Consider the following 23,969-nt stretch of genomic DNA (forward strand, 5'->3'; position numbering starts at 1 on the left):
AACAACTGAAAAATACATAGTTTTTGGAACAGTCTGTACAGAAAAGAGTCTGGAAGAACAAACAAAATCTGTGTCTTGCTGCTTAAATCCCATGTGGCTTGAGGAAGCGGGAATCAGACAGAAGAGCACCAGTGAAATATAACTGCCAACAAATTCTTTCCCAGATGAAAATGTTTCAAATACTGAATTCAGTTCTGAATACTTCAGTACTGAAGAGTGGCTAACCACCTACGTGAAACTTATTCTCTCATGATGAACACTTGCTTAGTCATGGAAAATTAAATGAAATGAAACAGGAAAGAACAAAAAAGAAGAATAAGAACAACATTTCTATTTTAAATATATTTACCACAAAATCACTGATGAGTACCACCCTAAAAAAAAATCATGATTTCTCCAGACCCTTCTTTCTCTCCCCTCCTTTTTCTTACTTATCCATTTTCCCTAGATTTTCTGGGTAGGTTTGACTATTACACCACCTAAATCAGGAATAACAATCATCCTCAATATAAGTAACCAAATAGTAACATACCCTCATGTTTCAAGGCACTGAAATATTCTTGCTTTATTTTAAGTGACAGTTCTTGTTTCTTTAATTTTTCTGGTGTTATAGGAACTGGATTGACTTCAACCACAGATGCAGTAGAAGGTGGTCCTGCAGGAAAATAGATCTCTCACAGTTTTTGGACTTTGCTGGTAAGTTTGTGTATCCATACATAGGCACTCACAAGGCAGGACATTATTTAAAATGGAAAATGGCACTTTCCATCTTACTTGATGTGACCATTTATGACAACATAGAGGTGGTTAGTTGTGTCTTATGTCAACATAAATATTTAGATTTCTTCAAATGTCATTTACATTTATACTGCATAAAATTACTCCAGCATATATAACTTATTAAAATTGGTTAAATAACATGCTAAAATGTATTTCTGAAGGGAAAATCATGACTGAGTAGGTGTGCCTCTGTTGTGATTCTAAATGGTCAAAATGTCCTCTTTGACCCTAAAATCTACCAATTTATCACAAGGAGCAAACAAATAAATCCCTTTTGAATGAGAACTGTTGCTTCTGAAGCAAATTTGTTTACTAAACTGTAGTAAAAATGCTATGTTAGTAAATATCATTGGTTACCATCAAAGCATTGAAAATAATGCTATTTAAAAATCAGAAGAAAAAAGAGAGCTATGTTATTTCATGTCTTTTTAAACCATTCTGTTAGCTGCTTTTGCAGCTTGTTTTAACTTACATATCTATGAACAAACATTCTAAAGGTATTTTATCATGGTTTTAAAGATTGCATGAAATTCTGCAGTCACAACACTTCTACTCAAAAGTATTACAATATTTGTAACTGCTTTGTCCTAGAAGAGCAGATGGAGCTGGTACAGAAAAAAATATTGACATCTGCATGATACACCAGGTCAGCATAAAGCAAATGGTCAAACCTAGAAGTGATAAAATTACATGTGGCAAATTGTATCGCTCACTTACTAGCCTATAGCTGTATCCCAGGGTATTTTGTAACAGGGGCACTACAGTAACACTGTTTGGCATGAAACCAAACTTCAGTTAGAGATACATCAGTTGATACCTCATCTTGTACCATGAGGAATGCACAGCTGAGTTCTAGTTGCAGATCTGTCACTTTATAGTTTTGTGATTTCATGCAAGTCATCCAGTGCCAGGTCTGAACAAAAATTTACTTCCAAGAGGCAATCCACAAACCCCACCCTAACCACTTAGCATAAAATGGGTGATAGCTGCTGATTTTTTATCACAAATCTTTTCCAGACATCTGAAAATTTGCTAAAAAGTCAGTCACTTTGTGCATAATAAGTATGCAGTTACAGCTTTCTCATTTGGAAATGGAGTACCTGAATTTCAGTCTACCCTCACACCCACAGGACTTGAGCCCCTTTCTTGCTGAGTAGAAAAGATCTGAAGTTTACACAAAAGATCTGAAGTTTAGGCTACTAGCCTTGCTTCCTGCTGCAGCTACAACATTTTGCAGAAAGAAGTGGAAGTTACTTAAACCACTACCTGCTCAAGGAAGTATTTATGAAAAAATATATAAAAAGCATTGCATGCCAGAATTCCTTCCAGCAGACTGGTTGAATTGCTAGGCTAAACAGATAGAGGATTTTAGATCTGTTTCTCTTTTGCAAATAAATTTTGTATTCTCACCTGGTTGGACAGATTCTTGCCAGGCCTGTGAGCAAGATCTATCTCAATGGGAGTCTGCTCTTTTTTAGGACTACATATGCCATTAAATTTTATGTTCTTTGTTTATACCATGTTACAGTTATAGATAAAAACGATGGACCTTGATAGATACGTGCTACTATATGGCTGATAAATTCATTCCAAAATACGTTGCAGTATTGGATGATTTATCAATTTTATTCCAGTACTTTCATTTTATATATGGAATATTTTAACTTATGGCCGGAAAGTAGGCAGAATTGAATTTTATTTAATTTTATAAACTAGTTCAAACTATTCAATTCCAAAACAGCACATGGAGAAAAATTAATATTTACTTTCTAAGTTCTATTTAGAACATTTATTCCTGCATAATAGTAATGGCAACACATACGATTAAATAAATGCAGTTGCCATTCAAAAGCCTTTGCACTCCTTTATCACTACCAGATTTTCACATTGATATGTCACATTCGACATTTCAAAAGAGAAATTAAATCCAAATTAAATGTCTTGGCTTACTCATTTCTGTATTACAGACATATTTATATTTCAGTAATTTCAAGCACAGCTGAAACAAAGTCTGCATTTCAAATACCTTTCTTTTTGGTAGCTGATTTAGGAGAAAGCTTTTTGGCATCTTTGGTATCTTTCCCAGTAGCTTTGCCTGACAGTGTCTGTGAAGATTTCATATCTTCTTTCAGTTCTAGCTGCTGACGTTCATTTTCTTCCTCCATTTCTTTAGACTCTATTTCAGCTGTTACCTTGACACCATAGTCATACATAGTAAAGCACATAGTATCAACCCTGTGCAACTACTTTTCTTAATAGTCTATATTTGCTGAAAGCATTTGCTGAGACATACACATGTAAATAAAACAAATGAGATATTGTAATTATTTAAATTTATTACATTTTGATTATTTATCAAAAATAAAATTCTACAGAAAAAATGCAAGAAAGAGTGACAGTGGTTTCAATTCTTGTAACCTATTACATGTACTCTAGGAGCAACTAAGAAATGTAAGAATTAACAGTCTGCAAAGCAAGACTATAGTTACACTTTAAGGGTGCAGAAATTCATTTACTATAAAATGATCAAAGAGAAAAGAAAAAGCGGACCTAGAAACCATCCATTTGAAATGCCCACCTAATTCATTATTAGCTAGAAGAATGTAACCATAGCTTCTGAAGCTGTGAAAGGTATGAGCAAACAGTGCACAACAGGATAAAATTTGTCCCTTTTCTCATGCTTCTGCTGAGGGATAAGGGAAGAGTCTATCATGGAAGAAGTAGATTATATAAAGAGTCAACATTCAAAATATTTCTCTTAGTAATGTAATGAAAGTATCAGGTATAAACACATATTCCAACATTTTCCTCATAGAAACACAAACGCATTCAATGACAGTATCAGTGGTGGAGCAAGACACATGAAATTGAGATAAACAGTGCAAAGGCTGTGTGTTTAGGCTGCCTACTGAAAGGGAGGCTCTGACTGTCCGATTCAGATAGGTTTAAGTAAATAAAACATTTCTTACCATATTTGATACTGCTGTTACTGCTGCTTGCCATGTATCAGTGATAAGATTTTCATCTTTCCTAAAAGTGGCAACTTCGTTTTCAGAATTCTCATCTTTAGCACTCTTCTGTGGAGTTCCCTTGATTTTTGACTTGGAAATATTTATTTCTAGCGAAGGCAGTTTCCAAGAAACTAGAGGAATCCTTAAAAAGAAAAATATAAGGCACAATTCACCACCCCTTTATAAAAAGTGTTACTTTATAACTACATTGGAGAATATGCTGAGAATGTGAAAGCTATTTTCAAAATTTACCATAGCAACAGAAAATGGATGAGCTTTCCTCGTGACCAAAAGTAGAGAAATGTGTAGATCACAAGAAAACTGTCTAGTTTAACTACAGAAGCTAAGGAATAATAGATGGCTAAACTATGTCAAGTGACTACATGATCTGCTGATATTTTCCACATGGGCTAAAGGCATGGCCTCATTACTCAGTTTCTAAATGAACTGTAAGTATTTTTTAGAAGTAGATGTCATTATTGACAGCATTTTTGATATTATGAAATTATTTTATAGCATCCCATACCTTTTAATATGGCATTCAGTTCTCTTCATCTTTGTAGACTGCTTTCACAGAATCAAAGAATCATCAAGGTTGGAAAAGACCATGAAGATCATCTGTTCCAAGCATTAACCTAACACTGACAGTTCCCAACTACACCAGATCCCTCAGCACTATGTCAACCCGACTCCTCAACCTCTCCAGGGATGGGGACTCCACCACTGCCCTGGGCAGCCCATTCCAACACCCAACAACCCCTTCTGGAAAGAAATGCTTCCTGATAGCCAGTCTAAACCTTCCCTGGTGCAACTTGAGGCCATTACCTCTTGTCCTATCACTTGTTCCTTGGTTAGACTCATCCCCAGCTCTCTGCACCCTCCTTTCAGGTAGCTGTAGAAGGTGATGAGGTCTCCCCTCAGCCTCCTCCAGACTAAACCCCCCCCAGTTCCCTCAGCCACTCCTTGCTACCTGTACTCCAGACCCTGCACCATCTCTGTTGCCCTTCTCTGGACACGCTCCAGTCATTCAATGTCCTTTTTGTAGTGAGAGGCCCAAAACTGAACACAGGAATCGAGGGGCGGCCTCACCAGTGCTGAGTACAGGGGTCAGATCCCTTCCCTGTCCCTGCTGGCCACGCTATTGCTGACACAAGCCAGGATGCCATTGGCCTTCTTGGCCACCTGGGCACACTGCTGGCTCCTGTTCAGCCGGCTGTCAATCACCCCCCAGGTCCCTCTCTGACTGGCAGCTCTCCAGCCACTCCTCCCCAAGCCTGTAGCGCTGCTGGGGGTTGTTGTGGCCCAAGGGCAGCCCCCAGCATTTGCCCTTAGTGAAACTCCTCCAGTTGGGCTCAGCCCATGGCTCCAGCCCGTCCAGGTCTCTCTGCAGAGCCTCCCTACCCTCGAGCAGATCAACACTCCCACCCAACTTGGGGTCATCTGCAAACTGACTGAGGGTGCACTTGATCCCCTCGTCTAGATCATCAATAAAGATGTTAAACAGGAGTGGCCCCAACACTCAGCCCTGGGGGACACCACTCATGTTCGGCCGCCAGATGGATTTAGCTCCGAGAATGCTGTGGGAAACAGTGTCAAAGACCTTACTGAAGTCAAGGTAGACAATATCTACAGCCTTTCCCTCATCCAACAAGCAGGTCACCCTGATGTAGAAGGAGATCATGTTTGTCAGGCAGGATCTGCCTTTCACAAACCCATGCTGACTGGGCCTGAGCATCTGGTTGTCCTGCACGTGTTGTGTGATGGTACTCAGGATGAGCTGCTCCATCAGCTTCCTGGACACCAAAGTCAAGCTGACAGGCCTGTTGTAACCCATTTAATTATGTTTGTTGGTGCTTATTTAAAACCCATTTATGTTCCACAATAATATTTAACTTAGTTATGTGAGGGTTATGCTGAAAACTGTCAGCAACACAAAGGGAAGTAGGAAACACTTCTACAGCAGATTTCTTTCTAAGGCAGCATTTAAAGTGTTTTATAATTCAGGCATGCATTAGTGAAAATGAAATAGGTAAATCAGTAAAAAATCAGGGATAAATTAAACCTATGATTCAAGATTCATCAATTGACTACAATTCCTATTTAAAAATTTTTATTTCCCCATCCATTGAAATCTAAGCACATGTATTTCCACATACACCCATAAAGCTATCAGTGCACTGTATTTGTTGATATTTGTATAATTTAGTAATGCATTTCTACCTTCTTGATTTATTTTGATCTTCCTTCTCCTCTACACCAATAATATCTAACAATGGGATTCTAGTAAAATCTTGATGATCATCTGTTGGGACTTTTCCTTCCATTGCCCTGTAATAGTCATGAAGAAGTTTCTTTGTATCTTGGAAACGATCCAGTTCAACCTCAGAAAAAAGGACAGAAAAATTGCAATTCAAAACAGAAATGAACAAATTTATGCTACATTTTAAAATAGATGATACCAGAGGCAATTCAAAATTCTAAGAGTTTGAGGGAGAGCAACAAACATAACCATATTTAAAAAAAAATTTATAGTGGATTCAATGCATACGTCTACTTGCACCTATAATGTCTTCACACTGGTATTTATAAGGATTAATAAAAATTGTAGTTGTTAGAATAGGAAAAATTATATGCCATAAATAATGTTTGATGCATTAATTTTAATAACAATATATTTTGATCTATATGTATTTCTATAGCAGGAGGTATACTAATACCAACAAATTATAGGCACCTTTTCGTTCAAAAGAAATAAAATGCTTAATAGCATAAAATAAGGAGGGTTAAGTGATCGAGAAAAATTTAAAATCCATACAGTTTTTCTGGACCAAAATCAACAGACTTTGTACACCTAAGTGTCTTGAAGACTTTTGTGTGAATCATCCTGGAAGAAATCAAGTATGATTTAAAAAACATTTAACACCTGTCATGTTTTGATTTATTGATATGGTATGGTGTTTCTAACTGACAAAACAGTACTAAATATTCATGGGAAAATGTACAAAACCACAGTCACAAAACAAAGGATAAAACCTTTGTGGTGTAAACCAGCACTTATCCATAAGTTAAGGAGAAAATATCTTCTGGTATACCAGTGTGTACACAGAAAGGTGGAAAGAAATCTGATAAACGGCATTTATACAAATCTATGTGTAAATACAGTAGCAGAGCCACCTGGGGAATATATGTAATTTCCCACAGAAAAACCCACAGATGCAGAGCTCAAGACCAAAGAAGCCTATTTTTGGCTGCTTCTCAAAGCAAGCCATAACATAAAGATATAATTAATATATTTTTAGTTCTGTAGTTTTAGCTTTAATTATTCATTTATTTTGGGGATTATATACTAACTAAAGAAAGTAAAAACTGTTTCCTTTGCATTTTTGATTAGGAAAATAAAAGCTGTTAATACATGTAATTGTAATACAGGTAGTTGTAATTTTAAATGGCTATTCTGCATATACACACAAGACAGATCCAACTAGATCATAGTGAATCTCCTCTGGACTGCATCATACATGTCCATGAAATTCTTCTAGAAGTGAATTAGGATTGCAAGTCATATATGAATATAAAAGGAGAAAAATAAAAGCTTTAAACTCAGCAATATTACTTTAATTTGGCTCCCTTATGCATATAATTCAAGATAGTGGCCTTAAGTCACTATTTAGGGCGTTATTTAGACTCTGAAATGAGAGTTAATAATTTCCTTACTCTAGCAACTGACTACTTCACAAACTTTCTTAAATTACCTCAACATTCATACAAGAAAGTAATTCCCTTGTTTATTAAACATATAAAAACATATTTAAAGGGCAGGTAGCCTACCCTAAGCTTTTTAGGCCTGATTTTTCAGCCAAATTAGCACCACATGGCATGTGTTTAAAGCACTATTTTCATTGTGTTCTTTAAAGTTGCCAAAACTTTCACAGAATGGTCACTCAGTTTATAGAAACATCTGTCTAGTCTAGTCTAGCCCAGTTTAGTTTAGCCCTAAACCAAATTTATGCACCTAGAACAGAAGTCACAGTGAAATCTTACTTTATTTCAGGAACTGAAATAATTAATGGTCAGGCTGATTGAGTAGAAAGGCTTAACATTGGAGAGAGGAGAGACAACTAATTGAAGATGGTCTCTTGAAAACTTTAAAATCAGATGCTGGATTATGTTTGAATTGATTATCTCAAGAGCAACGAATGACATCCCATTCTGTAGGTATCTACAGAATAGTATTTCAGTTTGTAGGTAAAATTTCAAGCCACGTTGGTGAAGTTAACAACTGAAATAATTTTGTGATATAGGGAATACAGGACAACCTTAGCAGCAAGTGGGTCTAGAATAGCAGTGAATTATGTACTTTGTAAATTGAAAGCAGATGTCAATATGATCACAGAAGAATAAACACCTCTAACATTCCTGTTACAAAACTCAGACAATTCACTGGATTGATAAAATTGCAGAAAGTAGCACTATACACCACAGATTGGAAGTCAGAGGGGGGTAGACAATACTAATGGTGTTTTTCTTAACCTTTTCTGTCTGCCAAGCAATTTCATATATGGAGTGTCATCTACTTTTTGTCTCTTAATTTTCCAGATAAATTCAGAAGAGGCATGAATATTTGCTTATCTAATTCTCAATCCCTCACTTATTTGAAGCCAACCATATGAAATTTCTCCGAGACTGACTATCCTCCAAATCTAAGTCGTTATCATCTTCCATTGTAGACTCCATACAGGATCCATACCTGCATAAGTGAAAAGAAATGATTCATTGCAATCCCACTATGATCTGGTAACCAGCCATCATTCATGATATCAGTTCGTTCCTGCTCTGCTTCTTCCCTTCTGTTATCACAGATATCCCAGAGAAGATCTCTTAGATCCTAAAACACAAAATGAAATATGAGATAATAACTATTAAAGAAAACTGGAATAGCTTTTTTAGATTTATTATTGTAAATTGCGGTGGGCGGAGGAAGCAAGCAGCCGATTCAATGTGAATGATAGAGCAAGCTTCAACTTTATTGAGAGAAATCATACCTTATATAAGCAATCTACAATACACTACTTGCAACTCTATTGGATACATTTAAGAAACTACATTATAATGTCTCAGCCATTGGGTACATTTAAAAAGTCACATTATAATACCCCAGCCCCTTGTGGCATTTCTGGTATGCATAAACATCTTTCTTGCTGTGAACCTGCTTCTCTCCCAGGGTTGTTTTCTTTCACCCCCAAGGTCGTAATGTGCCCCCAACTTATCTCCTTGTTCTCACAACAATCCTCGCTAGCACAACTGAGTCCTGGGTCTTCATCCTTGTTTACATAACTGTACCCTGGGTTCTTTCCTTTGTTTACCTCAGGTGGCTGGGACCAACTTCTGCAGGGAGCTATGGCCGACCAGCTCCTGCAGGGAGCTATGGCCTTGCTCTCTGCAAGCCGTTCTCCAACAGTAAATTATATTTTTTGCATGTGCATAGGTCATTTTCCCATCTGGAGCTTTTTCTTTATTGATATAAATGTCAAAGCCCGGTCAGCAAGTCGTGTGCTCACAGAAAGTAGCTTTATAAATGTGCCAGAGAGAAGAATACAAACGTACGAGATGAATGTGTAGGCTGCCTTGCTTTCCTCAGGAGAGAAGACCTATCTAAGCTAGAGAAAGATGTGAGAATATGAATAGCTAAGCTCCCAACTGCACCAAGAACTTTCCACTTGAATGGTTTACTAATTAATTAATACAAGATGAACACTAAGGGGATGCGTGATCTGAAAAATTCCAAGAAATTATGTTCAAGTTTTCTTCTAATTTGGATAGCTTCTTGCCATTTTTCTTTAATGTTCTTCATAACTAAGGGCTCTTCAACTACTGACTATATCTAATAGCAGAACTATGTGGCTCACTGACAGCACTGAAGACCTACTAAGCATACAACATGCATGCAAACTCTCTGTTCGCCTTTGCTGTCTCTGCCTGGAAACAGTGTGACAGACCTCTATGTAATAAGGTGGCGAAAGAGAAGAGTGCTGTTCAATGCAGTGCTAAGGTAAGCTAAAATGAGCTGTCTCTCAGGCTCCAAGCAGTTCTACCCCACCTGACCTGTTTCTGTATAGAGAAAAGATGTTCTACACTACCAGCCCCGCAAAAAGGAGCTTAGGCTTCAGGTGATAAGTGATTCCATATTCATCCGTTCTTGGTCTCAGAGTAGTATGTTGAGATCCTGTTTCTTTCCCCCCCATCCAAAGACTTCAGACAAATCCAGTTGTCCTCTGTTGGACAAGAGCCACAGCGAAGCTGACAAATGAGTAATCCTTTGGCTACATAACACGTCAGTGACGGCATAAATAGAAGGTAGCCAAGGTGAAGGCTACCAGATATTCATGGTTGCCAATATTGTAGGATATACATGTAAGGATAAGCGACTGAATAAAATAAGCATACAACTTATCTGTTTTGCACCTTGGCTGGCTGCCAGGTGTCCACCAAGCTGCTCTATCGCTCCCCCTCTTCACAGGACAGGGGGAGAAATAATGATGGAAAAGTTAGTGGGTCAAGATAATAATGGGAAGATTGTTCATTACCATCATGTGCAAAACAGACTTGGCTTGGGGTAATTAATTTATTGACAACTAATAACAGAGCAGAATAGCGAGAAATAGAACAAAACTAAAAACACCTTTCTCCCACACTTCTTCCCAGGTTCAACTTCACTCCTGACTCTTCTACCTCCTTTCTCCCAAATGATGCAGAGAGGATGGGGAATGAGGGGTTGTGGTGAGTTTATTATGCATTGCCTCTGTCACTCCTTCCTCCTCATGCTCTTCCCTGGCTCCAGAGTCAGGTCCCTCTCGCGGGATACAGCCATTCATAAACTTCTCTCACATGGGTCCTTCCCATGGGCTGCATTTCTCCAAGAACTCCAGCGTTGGCCCCTTCTATGGGTGCAGTCCTTCAAGTTCATGCTGCTCCAATGTGGGTCCTCCATGGGCCACAGGTCCTGTCAGTACACCTGCTGCTGTATGGGTTCCTCTCTACAGGCTGCAGTTCCTTCCAGGAGCTTGCTCTGGTGTTAGCTGGCCACAGGCTGCCTCTCCCTTCAGGGCATGTCCCCCTGCTCCAGCATGGGGGTCCTCCAAAGGCTGCTGTGTTGCTATCTGTTTCACTGTGGTCTCCATGTGCTACACCTGCAACACCATCATCTTCTCCACAGGCTGCAGGGGAATCTCTGCTCTGGCACCTGGAACACCCACTCCTCCTCCTTCTTTACTGATCTGGGTGACTGAATAGTTGTTTCTCTCACATTTTCTCACTCCTCTCTCACAGCTGCCATGCAGTGTTTTTTACCCTTTCTGAAATATGCTATCACAGAGGCACCACCACCATCACTGATCGGCTTAGCTTTGGCCAGCAGCAGGTTCATCTTGGAACCTTCTGACAGTGTCTCTGTTTGACATGGGGGCAGCTCCTGATGTCTTCTCAAAGAATCCATCTCAAAGAATCATCCATAATTCCACCACTGTTCCTTTCAACTAATAATGTTGCCAGCATTTTTTTCCCTGTTTTATGGGAGCACTTCCTGATATGATTTCAACCAAAAATCATGTCTGTTCTGAAATGGGAATCTAATCAATTCAAAGATAGTTCTACTTCCCGCCTAAGTTAAATCTGGCTCTGAACTTGTTAGGACCTTTAGTGTCATGGGTTTTTATGAAGAACTCTCAGGACATGTATGACCTAGAAAGAACTACCTGAGTCAAAACATTTTGAAGAAATTCTCTACTTTGTATGAATCAGTTTTAGAAAACGTATATTACCATATATCATTTACGGAAAAAGTAAATGACTGAAAGATTTGTCAGAATGTCCAAATTTATGAGTAAAATCACTGAAAACCATAAAACATAAAAGAAAAAGCAGATAAATATTTATTTTATAATGTGCCAGAATACCACAGTATAACCTAAAAAGAGAAGCAAGACACAAGAAAGATATGGCCAAAAACCAGAGAAACAATTGTGAAGAACACTTTATGTAGAAGAGAAAGTGAAACAGCTTAAGAGGAGTGGTAAAAAGGAAAAAAAAAATGTAAATAATAGTATCATTCGTTGTATATCAAATTTGTATACAATGAAATAATACTTTAGGGTACATTACAACTTTTGCCATTTACTTACAGTAACTCTTTGGTGTAGTTCTGCCTTTGTTTCCTCATCTTCTCTCATGTCATCATCAACTGAATTAAAGTCTGATTGCCACTGAGATACAAACTCCTGCTTAAGATCTGGATGCTTCAAACAATCTTGGAATTTTTTTCTGTAAATTACGGTAAAAATAATTTTGGTTTTAAAAGACATAGAATGCCAGAGGGAAAATACTAAATACTAGAATTAATGTAATAAGCTACTATTTCTACTCACCTAACATCTGCTAAGTAATCAATCACAGCATGCTGTTCATCCCTTAGACATCGAAGTATAGTTTTGATAGTACTCTCATATGTGTTTTCTACCATTTCCCAGTAAGGCACTAAAAATTCAGGTATCTCCTGTGAATTTTTTAAAAACATCAGAATTAATCGATATATTTCTTGGAACCCATTTGATTGTAGCATTAGCAAATATACGAAAGGTTATTTACTGAAATCAAATTACTGACTTTTTTCACTATGTACTTCCTTTGATTTACAACTGCGTGCAACTGATTACAGACACTGTACCAACATACAGTTTATCTTGTGCATTTTACTGGAAAAAGTGTCAGTACTCAAAATGAATGGGAAATTCCAGCAGAACACTCTAATATCTGTAGTTTTGGATATATTCATAAACTAAGTGAAAATACTAAGTGAGTACTTAAGAATCAAAATTTCGTTTATCCTGTTTATGCTGGTAAAAATCTAAGCTGACTGCCTAGTATTGCAAAAGTGACATTTGACTGACTGTCATTAAATGCAAAATAAAGCCCATGGGCAAAGGAAACACAGTTCTATGCGAGCTAATTGCAGTCATGAAGGCAAAACTGGTAAAGGAATTGCAGAAAAAACCCCAGAGAATCATTATTCACCCTTCAAATCTACATTTCAAATACTGCATACTGTCCCAGCTCCCCATCTCAAAAAATTTACAGTTGAACTAGAACAGCCAGACAGAAGGGAAGAATCATGACAACGTATGAACAGCTCCACATGAGGATTTAAACAGATGATGACTGGATTGAAAAAGCAAGGCAACACTGAGCAAAATGAGGATGTAATAGATGCTGGTCATTTCTTAAATACCTTAAGAGAGTGATTATAAAATTATTATTCATTGTATCTCACAATAAACGAAGTAGAGTCATCAAATGACTCAAGTAAACAAGAGGTTTAAAGCAAAGAGACAGAAATACTTTTTCAGAAACAGCCTAATTATACAAGCTATATCATGGAGATCAAAAAGTAAATTGATTCAAAAAGAAGCAACTAGACATAATCATGGAAGAAAAATCTACCAAGAGCTACTAAACACAAATATGCAGATATAAAGTAATCTCAGGAAACCCCTAAATTTCACATTATTGGAAAGTAGGAAGATATCTTTGGGGAAAATATGTTGGAAAAAAGTATCCCAGGAGAAATATCAGTGCATACACTCCCCATTCTTACATTCTTTCTACAAGATGCACGGTAAAGAAACTGACCTAGTAAGTCTACGCTAGTATTTCATAATATTAAAAAGTATTATTTTGGCATCCATGTGTTATTCTTCATCATTATGTGAAGAATTCAGAAAAATACAATGATCAAAATTTTAAAGTGTGCTCCTTATTTTATATAGTTTAGTAGAAACTGTTATTTGTATTTTTTAATATTTATAATACAGTAGTAGTGTATTTTTCCTTGAAAAACACTGAAGAAAACAACATGCAATGAGACAAAATGTTTGGGTATAATATGAATAAAATACTGAGAAAAAGATATACTTCGGTATCTAAGACTTTTAATCATGAATGAATGTACCTTGGGAAGTGGTTCATCTACATAAATCCATTCATCTGATCCTGGTTCAATTGGTAGTGGTGCCACAGGAATGGGAGGGAGCAGATCTTGACTTGTAACTGGTAAAAGCTTTTTTTCTGATGATATTTCTTGAGCAGACCCTTATATATGAATGTACAATTAATACCTTCAAGTATGTTTTAAGTATCAATAGTTTTACAAATTTATTATTAGTGTTAATTATAAATAACAAAGCCTTTTCTTACTGAATTTTAAGAAGTAAGAACAGGAAAACTTACTTCTATTTTGTTTTTTGTCAATTTCCTCCATTACAATTTCCTTCACTGTTTCACACACAAGACTTTCTTCTGTCTCTGCATTGATTTTCACTAGAATATTTTGATGGACTGAAAACCATTTCTCTAATTTTGGCCACGTGTCTAGAAAGCCTGAAATTCTATAAAAATCATATTAACGTATAAAATTAAAACCTAACTAATGAAAAAGAAAACATTTTCCTGAATTAATAAACAAAAGAAAAAGCAGACCATCTAATGTAATACTAAAACAAATCTAGGTAATATTTTTGGCAGAATAATACTCCACCCACACCAACCCTTCATTTTCAACATAGTAAAAATTTCAAAATCCTACTGTTAACTAGACTTCCATATTTCTTACTCTTTCTTATCACAAGCAAAACCTACTTTCTTATATCACAACAATAATAATAATAGTCTGAAATAGTTGATAGTATCAAATATTTAGTAACAAAACTTGTTCTTAATTTTGCTCTTTATGCAAAGTTAAATATCTAATCAAAACCAATTGTTTTTTATAAATGTAAAAGCAGAAAATACCATTTTAGAAAATCTGTCACTCAAATCAAGTGCATTTCACTCAAGGGCAGTCACATGATGTATGACATACCTCAGACATATGTATGCATAGATACATATACACACATATATATATATACATACAGTTCATGCAATATATATATATATATATATATATATATATATATGAAAAATAAATTCTCCTTGGAAGAATACTTTGGAAAAGCAAAGCACATTAATTCTTATAATCTAGGATTATATATCTTGTGCAAAAATGAAAGTACCCTTTAAACTCCACATTAGAGAAACTCCTAAATAAATTCTGAACACTAGGCATATCAGTATTATATGGATCACATAGGAGATTCAGATTAATGACATGCCTAAACATCTGGCTGAAGCAACTTTTTTGTACTTCATATAACATACCTATGTAGCACCTGGTCCCTGGCTAGGTCAATCTTCTCCTCTAGGATTTCAGCATCTGAATTTTGATTGTTGTTGTTTTCCTGTTCAGTTTGAGATGACTTTGATTTATCTGCTGTGTGAAAAACAGCATATATTTGGATATATTGAAAAAGGCAATTATAGAGGTGGTTATTAGCCCGAAGTAAGATCATCATTAAAAGAAAAATCTCAGTATTCCTTGATCTTACATTTCTTCATTTAAAAATTGGGTACCAAACTCCCTAAAAGAAAGGAAAACTCAAGAGAAAATCATAAAAATCTGAAATTAAGCTGGAAAGACAGAGTCTTGCCTCTTCCTCTGTTTAAATGCATAGCCAATTATAGCACTAGTATTTCCTGATGGATGCTCTGCAGTCACAGAAATCTCCAGTTGCAGAGAGGGAGCATTCCTGCAAGCAGACTATTATAGGCTTATCTATTCTAAAAGTAAGAAGGTATTTTCACGTCTAATCTGAATCTTCTTTGAAGTAACTACTCCTTTTCACAATAGGCAGATATTCCACTGTATTTGAAGATGGTATTCTCTCTTTCTGAGTCTTCTATAAATTTAAAAAAAACCCCTTTAACTAGTACAAATAAGCCAATTTTTAATGGATTTTAGATTTTTTAATTATTCTTTTGACTCTATCACATTACCTCTGATGAAATAAATTCTGTTTGGATTTATGAGATTATATACTTTATTATCACATTTTCAAAGTGTTTTGGCAATACAAGGTCTTTAAATGAATAAGAATTTCAAGTGTCTACATTTATCTTCACCACATTTTTAGCAGAAGCTCTAATGATTTTGCCTCATCCTCTTTCCTACCTATACATAAAAGTTAAAGGTAAAGGTAGTTTAATTCAAGCCATATACCATGTAAGTGCTGCAGTGAAAACAACAGAGTATAATTTCCTTGTAATTTGGACAATATGGGACATACTAATGAAAAGAACTTGTTTTACCAAGGTGAGCAAGGGCAATTAAAAATGTGTGGTCTAGAAGCAAAACACCACTCAAAAAGCTTTTCTTGCCATTGCCTTTGTTGGACAAAATTAACAATTTCTGATTGTTCACTGACTAACTGAAGACAAAACAAAGGTAATAATCTATACAGAATGAATATTGGCACATCCCTTTGTTTATAATTTCCTTCATCCCTTTCCAAATATATCTCCTGGAGAAAAATACTATTTACTTACAAACAGTTATTTGTAATGAGGCATTTTTCTGAATCTGTTGTAACTTGTGTTTTTTCCAGCTGCTGTTTTATGTGGTATCTACACCAGCCATTGTGATAACTTAGCTCCGGGGAGAATTCAGTATGAATAGAAACAAGCATATACACATATACTTCCACATTTCTGATCTGCCTTTGACTGAAGCAAATAAAAGTATTTGAGATAATCTGGAAGCATTCAAGGTGATAATGCACAATTAATGAAAGTGATACTGTGAGATGAAGAGAAATTGTGCAGTAATATTATTTTGCTGCCATAAGTACAATTTATATTTGGTAAATAATGTTTGGGATGAATGTGTTCCTTATACCTAGTCATGTACTTTTAGATAAAGTTAAAAGGGGCCTTAAAAATGGAGAAGAAAACTGTCAAGAAATCTAAACAATTTCTAATTTCATAATTGTCAGAGGAAAATAAATATATAATTTAGTGGTTTTAATTAAAATATGCAACTCACTATTATGTTGCAAAGTAGTCACAATTTAGGTATTTCAGTGTTATATCAATCTTTACATTCCCCATACGTCAGAATCTGCTTGTCATTTTACTTTTTTAAAAGTAGTTAGAAACTTACTCTTCAGATTAGCCACACGTTTCAGTACCACAGTGTCTGAAATATCCAATAACACAGAAATATCAAATGCAGGTGAGGTAACAGGAGACTTGTTAGGGGCTCTGGGATCGGTAACAAGTGAAAGCTTTCCAGGATTTGCATCTTTTGCTTCTGGATCAATCCCTGTATAGGCTTTTTCAAATAGTTTTGCCTGATTAATTGTCATTGGAAACCCATCCACAATCCACCCCTTCTCTGCTGGTATTTTGCTAAAAGTAAATGAAGAAGCAGAATTATACAGAGAATTGATAATAATAACACCTAAAGAAAAGCTGGCCTTAGCAATCTTTCATGCTAAATTCAATATATTAAATATCCAGAGAAATACAAAATATAATAGACAATTAAAACTTAAACTATATAACAATGGATTTTAAATCAGAAAAATAACATCATGCCTAACTAAAAGTGAAAAAAAGAAAAAAAAAAAATTTCGCTATATTGATAAATAAAGATTTCAAAAACATTCTCTATATGGACTATGATCAGAGGTGTAATTTCACTATTTTGTCTACTAACTTTTGCATTGAAATAACAGCAAAATTTGTTTTGTAACTAAAATATACTAATAGGAATAATAAAACTTAAATGATATTCATGTAGAAACAAGTGCTAATTGCACATTGCATTAGTTGAGAGAATGTTCTGTCAAACAAGAGTAGTTGAAAGGAAGTAACATAACTGCTGAAGTGTGAATGCTTGGATTATTAATTTCATAACATCTAAAAGAAAAAATACTAGCACACGATGAATAGCTTCCAACTAATACACAAAATAGAGACACTAGCTGTGCTTAATGACTATATGATACTCGTGTATATTTTTACTTACCTGAAGTAGTGTACAATGTCTGCATAATTTAGTGCTAGACTCTACTGCTAGCATAAAATGAGCATTAATAGCTTCACTATTTAGGTCCACTTTCCAAGTAGAAGACCAATGTTCAAAAAAACATCTTAATAAAGACGAATGGTTGAATCTAGACTACAAGCTGGATAATTACATTCTAAATAACTGAGGAAAAAAGATACACAATTTCATACTTAATGGCTTCCAATAGGATGTCAATTAATAATTCATCAGGAATACTTTTTCCTTTCTTCAAAAATTTCTGTGATGTAGCGCCAAGCTGGGCACGTACAGACAGCTGTGGAAGAGTGCAGTGTAAGACTAATATGCTCAGAACATTCACAATACTCAGTCTTAAAAATAGTATGATTCTACTGTATACATTATATATTTATTTAAATTTAATGTTTACTGTGTTGTTTATATTTAATACTTAATGTTATCTATTAAAGATAAATAGGCTCAACTGATGTAAAAAGCCCTAACTTAATTGAATCTCCAACTGATTTCCATCATTACACCCATGAAAATTTTAGACAGAAACAAGGTTGAGAAACAAAGTATATGACTAAGAAATAAAAAAATAAGTGCCCTGGTTCAAAGCTTATTCTGATTTTTCACTACCGTGAATCCACTGACAGTTTTCAGAATTTAACTTTATTATTTCTACAGGGATTCTTTTCCATGTTAACTTTCGAAGCATTTTCCAGTGAGCAATAAAGTCAAAGAGATCACTGCAGAATTAAATATTTCTGAATATAATGAAAAGAAACCTTGTCATGGGATGAATTATCTGCTTGGTAGCAGCAAGATCAGGAATACATTTTTGCTAACTCAGAAATGACATAGAAACTACCGTATCTTACATAAATATAAGACTTAACAAGAAGATATATAACTTTAACAATATGTACAACTCTAAACAACATACACAGGAACACATTTTCATAATAAACTGTTTTCATATTTCACACAGAAAATGCTTGCAGTGAGGTCAACAAATTAATTTCAGAATGATGAATGGTTATCACCTTTTAAGTAATTTAATCATTTTAACTAATATATCTTTATAAAGTAGCAGATAAAACTGCATTACAAACCTTAGATAAGCCATCCTGACTGTTATACGATATAAATTCTTGTCCAGATGGATCCTTTTTGACAGGATAATTGCCTAAAATAGGTACATTATATAAAGTTTGATAAATCTGTTACTATAATATTTTTTACTATAGACAAATATGAAGTATATGCCTCATTATTGTTCTTTGAACAAATCAATACAGAAGGTGTATATATAATTGTTAGAACCATAGGAACATTGATTAATTCAGGTTGGAAGCAACTTCCAGAGGTCACCTAGTTCAAGTTCAACCTTCTGCTTGAAGTGGCATCAGTGAAAAAGTCAGACAAGGTTGCTCAGTTGCTCACCCAATTGTGATCTAGAAAAACTTCCAAGGATGGAGACTACACTCACTGTACAGGCAATTTGTTTCAAGGCTTGATGATTCTCATAGGGAAAAGGTGTTGTTTTATGTCCAGTCAGAAGGGCAACAAAGAGGTCTTCTACAGTTCTTTCTACAGCAAAAGGAAGGCTTGGGAAAATGTGGGCCTGCTGAGAGAGACATGCAGAAGACTGAGGTATCCCAAGCCCCTGAGACTAGCAGGAAAGTCTGCAGCAGGAAAGATTTACCCTTGGTGGAGGAGGATCAGCTTAAGGAACATTTATGTAAACTGTAAGTACACAGGTCCATGGGACATGACGGTATATACCTACACATGCTGAGGGACCTGGGCGGTGTCAATGCTATGCCACTCTCAATAATCTTTGAAAGGTCCTGGTGATTGGAGGAGATTCCGAGGACTAGAAGAATGCAACTGCCACTCCTGTCCTCAAGAAAAGCAAGAAGGGGGAACTGGGGATGTACAGGCCAGTCAGCCTCACCTCAGTCCCTGGGAACCAACGGAACAAATAAGCATGGAAACCATTTCCGAGTATATTAAGGACAAGAAGATGACTTGGAGTCGTCAGCATGGATTTATGAAGGGGAAATCATGCCCGACTACATGACACCCTTCTACACTGAGGTGGCGGGCTCAGTGGCTGAGAGAACATCAGTGCATGCTGTTTACATTGACTTTTGACACTGTCTTCTTAACATTCTCATAGACAAACTGATGACGTATGGACTAGGTAACTGGAGAATGAGGTGGACTGAACACTGGCTGAACTGCCAGGCTCAGGGGTTTGTGATCAGCTGTGTGAAGTGTAGGTGACAGTCAGTGATTAGTGGTGTAGCCCAAAGGCTGATTCTGAGACCAATACTGTTTCACATCTTCACTGATGACCTGCATGATGAGACAGAGCACACCCTCAGCAAGTTTCCAGATGATACAAAACTGGAAGGAGAGGTTGATACACCAGATGTCTGTGCTGCCCTCCAGAGGCACCTTGATGGGCTGGAGAAAAGGGCTGGCAGAAATGTCATGAAGTTCAGCAAAGGGAAATGCTTCTGGTGAGGACAACCCCGTGCCTTCAGTACCAGCTGAGGGCCAACTGTCTTGAAAGCAGCTTTGCAGAGAAGGGCCTGGAGGCCCTGGTGGAGAAGTAGTTGATCATGAGCCAGCAATGTGCCCATGCAGCAAAGGCGACCAACAGTGTCCTGATCACATTAAAAAGAGATGGCACTGGTGAGACCACATCTGGAGTGCTGCATCCAGTTCAGGACTCCCCAGTGCAAGAAAGACATGGATATATTGGACCAGGCCCAGAGAAAGACCCTGACAATTCCTAAGGTCTGGAAGAATCTGGCATAGAGTAGAGACTGAGAGCTGGGACTGTTCAGCCTGGAGAAGAAAAGGCCTGAGGGGAAATATCAATGTTTAGAAATATCTGGGGTGGGGAGAAGAGTAAAGAAAACAGAGACAGACTCTTCTTAGCAGTTCCAAGAAAAATAACAAAAGGCAACAGACACAAATTGAAACACAGACAATTCCATTTAAACGTAAAAATATTAACTGTAAAGTTACAGAATATTGGAACATGTTGCTCAGTGAGGTTGTTGAGTGTCCCTCCTTGGAGATGTTCAGCATCCAACTGAACATATTCCTGAACAAACTGCAGTAGTGACCCTGCTTTGAGGAGGATGATTGGACTAGGTGATCTCCAGAGGTCCCTTCCACCCTCAATCATCCTGTGATTCTGAGTATAGGTGGCTTATACCAATGTCAGTTTCTTTGTTGGTAAGATCTGTTGTAGAGAAAGGTAAAATGACCAGAGGTGAGGGCTTGCTCTTCCTTCCTTTGGAAGCTGCTTTCAGGCTGAAGCTCTCATCCTGGACCCTGCCTGTGGTACATTACAGCTGTGTAGAAGCGATGTCTGCACCCCGTGTCCTGTGTACTTGATTCTGACCCCAATCCACATGTGCTAACTTGAGCTCCCAGCTTGACCTCAGACTTGATTCATTGGCAGAATTGATGGGCTATCACCAGACTGAGGTGCGGGCTGATCAATGTCTCTGGACCTTACAGTGACCCTGACTTCAGTCAATATCCTCACTCTTGCTGGTGAATGTTGGCACTTCCTGCTTTGTTATTGCCCTTGTCACCTAGCTCACCCTCCTTCATGAAGCAGACTGCACTTGCTGTTCCCAGACAGTAGGAATGCGTGGAAACAGGAAATTCATAATGGAAACTACTGTGAAAACTCAGATGTCATGGATACTACCTCAAATGTAGAAGAGAAAGGGAAATTGCCATTTCAATGTAATAAGAATTGAAATTAAATTTTACAAATATATATACATATATACACATATATAAATAAAATATATACACACCTTTGGTTCCATTGATAGGTGATTCTGTTTGGATTTTCTTTAGATGTTCCGGTGGTGATTTTGATAATTTCTCCTGGACCTTGTATCAATTATGAAAGGAAATGGATTAGAAAGGAAACTACATATTACAGGAAAAACAAGCCTGCCAGTACAAACTGACTGTTTAAGTCTTGTAAGTCAAAAATTTAAAATTAAGTCTGAAATTGAGTAAAAATTTGTAATAATATGCTTTCTTCCTTATATATTTCATTCTCATCTCCCTGTGTGAGCCAAAACCAAAATTAACAAAAATGCTTACCTCATTTTGTTTTCCAGAACTCTCTGCTTCTTGTGGAATCACACTGTGTTCACCTCTCATTTCATTTTTAAGAAAAGCTTGGATAGCCTCTTGAACCAGAGTATCAACACATAATACCTGAATATTGCAAACTAATACACAAAAAAATTAGATAACCTTACAGTTCAAGTGGAGCTTACATACAGAGACACTATTACTGTAAATTAAATTAATGATTTTGTTCGGGCTTTTGATATAAGTTGTTTCCACTGTCTTCTCTGTAACCACTGCACAGTGTGTACCTACAGTCACAGCTATCTTGCTTATCTATTCTATAACAAACATCCCCAGAGAAGTTTGCCAAAAGCATTTTCAAATTCTCAATGCAGAAGTAATAATATTTTAACACTATATTCAAATTCAGATGTTTTTAATCGTATTTTGGAAGATAATGGATGACATGCAACCAACCCCTACAAAATACAGATGCATCTGAGGTTCAAGGAATAGTAATGCAAGAATTTGCACAAACAATTTTCACTTTAAGATAGGATTTTAACACAAAGATTTTTAAGAAGTTTAGGTTTTTTAAACGTATCTCTACCTTTTTCAATAAACTTTACACAGGTGGTTTTTCCACTAAAAAGTTTTCCCAAAATACATCCCTTAATAGGAAACGGAGGAAATACAGGTGGTGAACATTTGGGTTTTGGAGGATAGAAAATCTCCATCAGTCTGCGAAGCACGTGACCCAATATGTTATTATTAAGAGGAGGTTTGATTACACTGTTCTCTTCTGTTGGGCACCATTCCCCTGTCATACTCTGTATAAATGACAAATTACCAAATAATCTGTTAATACGCCTTGTCTTTCATCTTTCTAGATATATGTATTTATATACAAACACAATACATACAATAACCAAATCTCCATAGTACTAAATATTTTTTTTAAAATAGACCCTCGTTAAAAGCTATATTTTTTCACAATTATTAAGCATTTATCAATATTCACTAATACCTAGATGAGAGACAAGTACTCCTACTCCTTTTTTTTTTTAGTTTCATAAACATGAAAAATCATTTCACTAATACCAGAGAATGAATCAGTAGCAGATTTTTTTAATAGAAGCCCAGCTTTCTAATATTCAGCACTCTAAAAATTGGGCAACATTATTGCCCAGTATCACACATAAAATATTTGAAAATTTTATGGACAAATATTTCAAATATATATACTTGCCTAACACACATTCAATAGAGAAAAAAAAAAAAAAAAGAAAACCCCCCCCCCCCCCCAAAAACCAACAACACTGAACAAATCCAAACCAAACAAACCATCATATAATTCAAATAATTTTAAGGGAAGGAAATACTGAATACAAACTTCTAGTTCATCTACTCTGAGACCAATAAAAATTTATCAGTGGTATGAGTTACCAGAATATAGCTTAATGAGGTTTTGTCAGTAAATATACTCTTACTGACAATCACATTGGAAGAAAGATAAAAATGGAAGGATGCAGTCAAAAGAATTGAACACAGAATTGTGTTCACATTATAATATATACTCTACCACTATTGGATCTTATAACACTATCAAAGTCCTGATGAGCAGTTTATGCTATGAGAAGCTAAAAGAGAACATTTTAGTATGCAGGATAACACTAGTCCTGTATTACTTATTATTTGGGTGCAGGCTACTAAACAGCTGTTTGGAAGATATGTTGACTAATATTCCCAATCAGATTCTAGCTTGGTTCCTCATTTGGGGTGCACAATAAAGGGTTTAGAGGCAAAATCAAATGTTTCAGTAAGAGAAATTCCAAATAAGAAAAAAAAAAAAAAAAGAAGAAAAAAGTTCACAATGAGAGTAAAGCACAGTAACAGGTTGCATAGAGAGTCTGGAATCTCTATCCTTGGAAATACCTGAAAGCTGACCAGACAAGGTGCTGAAAACCTTATCTGACTCAGAAGTTGGTTCTGCTTTGAGCAAAGAATGTGAACTAAATGACCTCCATATCCCTTTCAACCTAAACTTTACCATTCTATAACTTAAATATTTAATCACCATCAACAGAAGCAACCAG

At 36.2% G+C, this 23,969-nt stretch overlaps 1 protein-coding gene across 1 annotated transcript in view; it reads right to left on the reverse strand.

Annotated features, from left to right (window-relative positions):
- LOC113489686 (sperm flagellar protein 2-like) overlaps positions 1–23,969 on the reverse strand; it is a 64,729-nt gene that overhangs the window by 13,920 nt on the left and 26,840 nt on the right. The window contains exons 10-25 of the mRNA XM_026865632.1: positions 22,484–22,703; positions 21,901–22,031; positions 21,603–21,681; positions 18,864–18,937; positions 17,958–18,061; positions 16,876–17,123; positions 15,039–15,150; positions 14,070–14,227; positions 13,792–13,931; positions 12,212–12,339; positions 11,969–12,107; positions 8,539–8,676; positions 6,012–6,172; positions 3,750–3,933; positions 2,807–2,972; positions 533–655 (exon numbers count right to left, since the gene is read on the reverse strand). Coding sequence (XP_026721433.1) covers positions 533–655; positions 2,807–2,972; positions 3,750–3,933; positions 6,012–6,172; positions 8,539–8,676; positions 11,969–12,107; positions 12,212–12,339; positions 13,792–13,931; positions 14,070–14,227; positions 15,039–15,150; positions 16,876–17,123; positions 17,958–18,061; positions 18,864–18,937; positions 21,603–21,681; positions 21,901–22,031; positions 22,484–22,703 — 2,305 coding nt within the window. The remainder of the gene's footprint in view (positions 1–532; positions 656–2,806; positions 2,973–3,749; positions 3,934–6,011; positions 6,173–8,538; positions 8,677–11,968; positions 12,108–12,211; positions 12,340–13,791; positions 13,932–14,069; positions 14,228–15,038; positions 15,151–16,875; positions 17,124–17,957; positions 18,062–18,863; positions 18,938–21,602; positions 21,682–21,900; positions 22,032–22,483; positions 22,704–23,969) is intronic.

Source organism: Athene cunicularia (genome assembly GCF_003259725.1).
Source record: "Athene cunicularia isolate RWA chromosome Z unlocalized genomic scaffold, athCun1 chrZ_part1, whole genome shotgun sequence".
NCBI classification, from domain to species: domain Eukaryota; kingdom Metazoa; phylum Chordata; class Aves; order Strigiformes; family Strigidae; genus Athene; species Athene cunicularia.